This window comes from Austrofundulus limnaeus, unplaced genomic scaffold (assembly GCF_001266775.1).
Source record: "Austrofundulus limnaeus strain Quisiro unplaced genomic scaffold, Austrofundulus_limnaeus-1.0 Scaffold167, whole genome shotgun sequence".
Classification (NCBI taxonomy): Eukaryota; Metazoa; Chordata; class Actinopteri; order Cyprinodontiformes; family Rivulidae; genus Austrofundulus; species Austrofundulus limnaeus.
This window is the reverse complement of record NW_013952569.1, coordinates 788459-795416: the sequence shown is the minus strand read 5'-3', so window position 1 is coordinate 795416 and position 6958 is coordinate 788459. Positions and strand designations below refer to the sequence as shown.

The 6958-nt window shown below is 38.4% G+C and overlaps 2 protein-coding genes across 3 annotated transcripts in view; one reads left to right on the top strand and one right to left on the bottom strand.

Moving 5' to 3' along the window:
• LOC106523843 (serine/threonine protein kinase 26) overlaps positions 1-2062 on the bottom strand; it is a 45421-nt gene extending 43359 nt beyond the window's left edge. For both annotated transcript variants that reach the window (XM_014017419.1, XM_014017420.1), the window contains exon 1: positions 1735-2062. In XM_014017419.1, coding sequence (XP_013872873.1) covers positions 1735-1755 — 21 coding nt within the window. In that variant the 5' untranslated portion in view covers positions 1756-2062. The remainder of the gene's footprint in view (positions 1-1734) is intronic.
• A 792-nt stretch (positions 2063-2854) lies between these two features.
• zgc:77880 (zf-DHHC domain-containing protein) overlaps positions 2855-6958 on the top strand; it is a gene marked incomplete in the record, with an annotated part of 9849 nt that continues 5745 nt past the window's right edge. The window contains 7 exon segments of the mRNA XM_014017421.1: positions 2855-3007; positions 3439-3527; positions 4754-4827; positions 5188-5300; positions 5379-5440; positions 5518-5638; positions 6316-6388. Coding sequence (XP_013872875.1) covers positions 2883-3007; positions 3439-3527; positions 4754-4827; positions 5188-5300; positions 5379-5440; positions 5518-5638; positions 6316-6388 — 657 coding nt within the window.

Below are 6958 nucleotides of genomic sequence, written 5' to 3'. Positions count from 1 at the left end.
ATCCATTTGCTACCTGGCGTCTACTATCCATTTGCTACCTAGCGTCTACCATCCATTTGCTACCTGGCGTCTACCATCCATTTGCTACCTGGCGTCTACCATCCATTTGCTACCTGGCGTCCACCATCCATTTGCTACCTGGCGTCTACCATCCATTTGCTACCTGGCGTCCACCATCTATTTGCTACCTTGCGTCTACCAGTTTCTACCTGGCATCTATCTACCATTTGTTACCTGGCATTTACCATTTTTACCTGGCATCTACCATTTTCACCTGGCATCTACCATTTTCTAGGGGTGTAACAATACATTGGTCCACATCAATATACTGTATCAATTAAATGATTAATGATTTTTTTACTGCAAGCTAAAACAAAAACATGAATCCATATCGTCATCATATTCTGATATCATATGATTGTGTTAGATGGGCATATGATATTACACAGACTTGTGAATTTTAATCAAAACTGAATCATGATGTAGAGAAACATCGTATCATCATTCAAACAAATTGGGATAACATTGTATTGTTATAAAGCTCCTGATTTACACACTGACTAGAAGGTACCATTGAGTATTTCCCATTTGACACTCAGCTGTCACCACTTCTGTACGCATGAGGCCTACTGGCATTGCATTTCCATTATCTACTCCCTCGCCTTGTTCTCCTAGCCCCAACTCCAACCTTTGTTCAACTTTAAAATAAACGTTTGGATCCTCAACCCTCTTCATCTTGATATCTAATTGTTCTTTAATTTATCGCTCTGACCCAGAGATTCTGACTCAATGTTTTACCAAAGTCCAACCAGCAAACACCACAATACAAGCACAGAGGGCCATGATGGGTACAAAAAAAATATGAAAAAATCCATAATGGGTACAAAAAGACCAGTGGGAAGTGGCTTCTTTATTACCCACAAAAGCCTGTGTCGAAGTGACCAAAACTGCAAAAGTAGGAAGTAGTCAAGGAAAATTCAATGTCATTAGTAAAAATACTAACTCACAAAAAGAACAAAAAGAAGCTACAACATATTAGATTACTTTTTAAAATTCATCCACCCCAATAAAATCAGTTTTTAAGTAGCAAGCCTCAATATGAATGGTCTTCTAAAAAGAAGTCAACAAAAAGAAATCTGGAAGAAATGTGTGTGTTTGGTACTTAAGGATTATACATTATGAAATAAATGTAAACTCAATCTGGAGCATCAGACAACATAAACATTAAAGCTGACAAACATAAACTGTTCACCTTCATTTGCACATTTTAAATGCAAATATAGGTCTTTATAAGTATATTTATGTCATTTATCAGTAATGTAGGCCGTCTTAAACTATATGATGAAGCCCAAAGTGCCAAAGAACACAAGATGAGGGTATTTAATGAACATAAACACAATAACACAAATACTGAGGAACAGCCAGACAACAAACGGGTATATAAAGAATTCAAGGAGTTTTCAAACTAATGTATGTTTTAAGTCAAACTTAACACGTACAGTCTTAAAAGTGTTTTAAAGTCTGTGAAAAGTAAGTTTGTATGGGAACCTTTCTGTGACTGGGTGTGGAGAATGAAGGTTTTGTGTTCAGGTGAAAACACATCGGAAGTGGCCTGTCGTTGCACAATCCCTCCTTCCTTGTTGCTTCGCTGTTTCAGTTTGCTCACATTTACCCCCAAAAACCGTACAAACCCCTCCAGGTGAAACAAAAACACCGAGTCCACCTTCAGCTTACCTGCATACCAGGAACTTCCATGGTGTCTTCGACCTTCTGCCTCCTCCAGGTTCCTCTGTTTTCTTCTTCTGGGACTCCGGCTTTCTTCTTCTTCTTCTTCTGTCTCCTCTTCGCGCTTGTTCGCTAAAACCTCCCTTTAGAGGAAAAAAACCGGGTTCAACTTCGAAGTGAGGGGATAATTCCGACTTGAAGGCGGGTTTCTTTGCAACAGAATGAAGCGGAAAAACTATGAAGTCGAACTGTGACAGAAAGTCTCTGCAGGAAAAGTGTTGAGAGCAAACAGACGAGGAGGATGACGAGCTGGAGACTGCCTGACTACTTCAAGGGAGGAGCGACAAAAGTCAGTCATCCACAGGAGGGTGTGTGCTGCCACCATGTGACTCATCTATCTATCTATCTATCTATCTATCTATCTATCTATCTATCTATCTATCTATCTATCTATCTATCTATCTATCTATCTATCTATCNCATTAAAACAATCAAAAAGAAGAGAAAAATAAAATAGAATGAAGCAAACTTAAGAAATAAAATGTAATACAAATTATTTTGCCCATGTGACATGCAAAATTTTATATTTTCTGTTGGAAAAGGAGCAGGTGGAAGTTTATAATGTCCTGCCCCTTTCCTACTTGTCAGTGTATTATCAATTAACTTTCAGAACATCAAAAAGAGACAACTTGTTTCCATTTTACATCATGTTTAACTATGTAGAATTGTTTTAAGTACTATTTATATCATCAGTTACATTATAGACTATTGAACATTAAACATCTTATAAAGCATATTTTGAAATGAGCTCTGCTTTAATCAGTTTTTTAAATTGGTTTACATTTGTAATTTTTTTTAACTCATCATTCAATTCATTCCAGACATTTACTCCACACACTGATAAACAAAAACTCTTCCTGGTTGTTCTAATATGTTTTTTTTTTAATATTAACATAAAATTCTTAACCTCAAACATAAGTTATTAAAAAGGATTATAAAAAAGCTCACGTTATAAAAACACTCTTGTTTTAAGTGTTCGTGTTCAGTTGGTAGTTTTTAAATCGATTGCATCATTTCCTACGATCCCTGAATGCGTCTTCAGGTTTCGTCACCGGAAAATACTAAGCGCGGGGGGAGGGGGCGGAGCTCCAAAGAAGATGGCGTCGCTGCGCTGTAGGCGCGATCCTTGTGGGATAATTTGCCTGATCTTAACGTATTTCAGTGTGTTTTACGCAGACTACGTGGTCATACAGTACGTCCTGATCCCCGCCTACTCGGACAGGTCAGTGTTTGTGAGTTTTAGCCAGGCTGAAGCGGTTAAAACAGCCGACATGGCGTCTGTTTCTGTTCGCTTCCTCCATTCATCTGACAGCAAGTGTAACAGGTCTGACAGCAGCATCGTTTTTCCTCTACGGAAATCAAATTTATCACAAAAAAACAACGTTTTGTTGATTTTGAAGTCGATTTCCATAACTATTTTTATCATGATATATTCAAAAAATAACATCTGGTTAATTAAATCTACATAATGAGGTGTTGAAACTATTGTTTTGATGCTGTACCATAAATTAACATCATATAAGAATATTTCACTACATCATGACTTTTTTAAGCTCAAGAAATATTTGAATGTAATAACTTAATGTTAAAGCCTAAAGAGAGGGTTAAATGTGTGTATTTGTTGCTTTAAGTGATGTTTCTCCTGTTGATCAGTGTTTGGTGTTTTCTTCATGGATCCATCTTCAACCTGGTTCTGCTGCTGCTGCTGGCCTGCCACTCCAAAGCCGTCTTCTCAGATCCGGGTCAGTGAACTCTTTTGAAAACATGTTTCCTACAAGTATCTTAAACTTTAAAATCTGTCTTCAAAAACTTTATAAATCCTCAAAATTAAACTATGAATGTGGAGGTTCTGACCCTGAAACTCGGAAGAACCCGGACCAGTTTTCAGTTCTGAAACCAAAACTCAGATGTCCTGATTTAACACTGGACATAATTTAAAAAAATACTTTTATTTGGAAAAACAAAACTTTTTATGAGGTTGTTTTTTCATTATTTGTTGTTTTCATGTTTGTTGTTTTCGTGTTTATGTTTTCATGTTTGTTGTTTTCATGTTTATGTTTTGATATTTGTTGTGTTTGTTGTTTATGTTTTCATGTTTGTTGTTTTCRTGTTTATGTTTTYATGTTTGTTGTTTTCATGTTTATGTTTTGATATTTGTTGTGTTTGTTGTTTATGTTTTCATGTTTGTTGTTTTCRTGTTTATGTTTTYATGTTTGTTGTTTTCATGTTTATGTTTTGATATTTGTTGTGTTTGTTGTTTATGTTTTCATGTTTGTTGTTTTCATGTTTATGTTTTCATGTTTGTTGTTTTCATGTTTATGTTTTGATGTTTGTTGTTTTTATGTTTATGTTTTGATGTTTGTTGTTTTCATGTTTGATGTTTTCATGTTTGTTTTGATGTTTGTTGTTTTGATGTTTATGTTTTGATGTTTGTTGTTTTCATGTTTGTTTTGATGTTTGTTGTTTTCATGTTTATGTTTTGATGTTTGTTGTTTTGATGTTTGTTGTTTTGATATTTGTTGTTTTCATGTTTATGTTTTGATATTTGTTGTTGTTGTGTTTGTTTTCATGTTTGTTGTTATGTTTGTTGTTGTCGTGTTTATGTTTTCATGTTTATATTTTCATGTTTGTTGTTATGTTTGTTGTTGTGTTTATGTTTTCATGTTTGTTGTTATGTTTTTTGTTTTGATGTTTGTTGTTGTCGTGTTTATATTTTCATGTTTGTTGTTATGTTTGTTGTTTTCATGTTTATATTTTTATGTTTGTTGTTTTCATGTTTATATTTTCATGTTTGTTGTTATGTTTGTTGTTGTGTTTATGTTTTCATGTTTGTTATGTTTTTTGTTTTGATGTTTGTTGTTGTCGTGTTTATATTTTCATGTTTGTTGTTATGTTTGTTGTTTTCATGTTTATGTTTTCATGTTTGTTGTTATGTTTATTGCGTTGATGTTTGTTTGTTTGTTTTCAGGTATGGTGCCTCTGCCGGAGACGGCCTTAGATTTCTCAGATCTGCGCTCACAGTCGTCTCGGATGAACGATCGGGTCGGTTCATTTTCTCCTGATTTAACTCTTTTCCTTCCAGCAGCTTCAGCTCTGTGTTTCACAGCTGAGAACAGAAACTGAGCGGTCGTGAAGACGGAGGAGGAGATCGTAGTTTTACCTTGAACTGTTATTATCTGTGTTTACCTCAGAGCCTCTGTTGTTATCCTGTCTGACCTCACGCTGTGGAACCATGAGATTAAAGCTTTAGACACATGAACTTCTGCTGCAGATGCTTTTCTCTGCACTTATATGTAGCTGTTAGCCGTTAGCTGTTAGCCGTTAGCTGTTAGCTGTTATGACTCATGTTTTTAACTTCTTCCTGCAGGTTTTGAAAATGTCAGACTTGTTTTTCGGTTTCAGGGCTGTGAGGGCTGGACGGTTTGCAGTCGCTGTGAAACCTACAGACCTCCCAGAGCGCACCACTGCAGGGTCTGTCAGAGGTGTATACGCCGCATGGACCACCACTGCCCCTGGTGAGGAGGACCCCACACCTCCTCCTTTTTATTTTTATTTTTCAACATCTTCTCATCCTGCCTTACTTTCTGTTTCAGGATCAACAACTGTGTCGGGGAGCTGAACCAGAAGTATTTCATCCAGTTTCTCTTCTACACAGGTGAGGAAATACTCAGTATCTGTGTACTTTGTGTACTCTGCAGTACTTTGTGTTGCTGAGACCTGTTACTGTCGCAGGCATGGCCAGTCTGTACTCCATGGTCCTGGTGGTGTGGGCGTGGCTGTGGAGGATCCGCAACGAGCGGGAAGGAGAGGCGGAGAAGGAAGGAGAGGAGTCGCCCAGCAAACACCTGATCGTGTGAGTTCAGAGCCAGGGTCCATCAGAACCAGGATCCATCAGAACCAGGGTCCATAAGAACCAGGGTCCATCAGAACCAGAGTCCATCAGAGCCAGGGTCCATCAGAACCATGGTCCATCAGAACCAGGGTCCATCAGAGCCAGGGTCCATCAGAACCAGGGTCCATCAGAGCCAGGGTCCATCAGAGCCAGGGTCCATCAGAACCAGGGTCCATCAGAACCAGGGTCCATCAGAGCCAGGGTCCGTCAGAACCAGGGTCCGTCAGAGCCAGGGTCCGTCAGAACCAGGGTCCATCAGAAAAAGGATCCATCAGAGCCAGGGTCCGTCAGAACCAGGGTCCATCAGAGCCAGGGTCTATCAGAGCCAGGGTCCATCAGAACCAGGGTCCATCAGAACCAGGGTCCATCAGAAAAAGGATCCATCAGAGCCAGGGTCCATCAGAACCAGGGTCCATCAGAACCAGGGTCCATCAGAGCCAGGGTCCATCAGAACCAGGGTCCATCAGAACCAGGGTCCATCAGAAAAAGGATCCATCAGAGTCAGGATCCATCAGAGCCAGGGTCCATCAGAGCCAGGGTCCATCAGAGCCAGGGTCCATCAGAGCCAGGGTCCATCAGAACCAGGGTCCATCAGAACCAGGGTCCAGAGTTAATCTGTGTTGTTGTTTGTGTCTCAGTGCTCATTACATCATCCTGCTGGTGGAGTCGGTGCTGTTCGGGGTCTTTGTCATGGTCATCTTCTACGATCAGGTGGGAGTTTTACCTGCAGGATGAGCTGATTTTTAAAGTCTTAAAGAATGGATTCAGTTATTTGAGTTATTTGCACCAAAATGATTTACTTTTATTCTTATTTCATCATTTTTCTCTCGTGTTGATGTTCTAACGTCAATAATCTTTGTGCAGCTTTATGTTTTATTGTTTTAGTTTCTGTAACTTCTCTTTTGTTTGTCACTAATATTTTATTTGACCTGTTAGTCAGTTTTCATCCTGTTTTTTTTTTCACAGCATGACTCTGCAACAAACCAAGGTTTGATTTAACCTCAAAACTGCACTTCCTGTTTTCTGTTTCTGTTCATTTTATTAACTTAAGATCTGTTGTTTACAAAAGACGGTCAGAGCCACTGAAAAAATATTTAACAGGTCAGAGTTCTGACTTTTTTTCCTCAGAATTACTAAAGTTCTTAGTTATTTATTTTCATTTAATAAACATGTATATGTTTGGTGTCCACAAAACCATTTCTACATCCACCAAGCAGCAGTATTCTCAACAAGAATTCTGCTATTCTCAGCAAGTATTATCAACGCAAAACAGTACAGGTG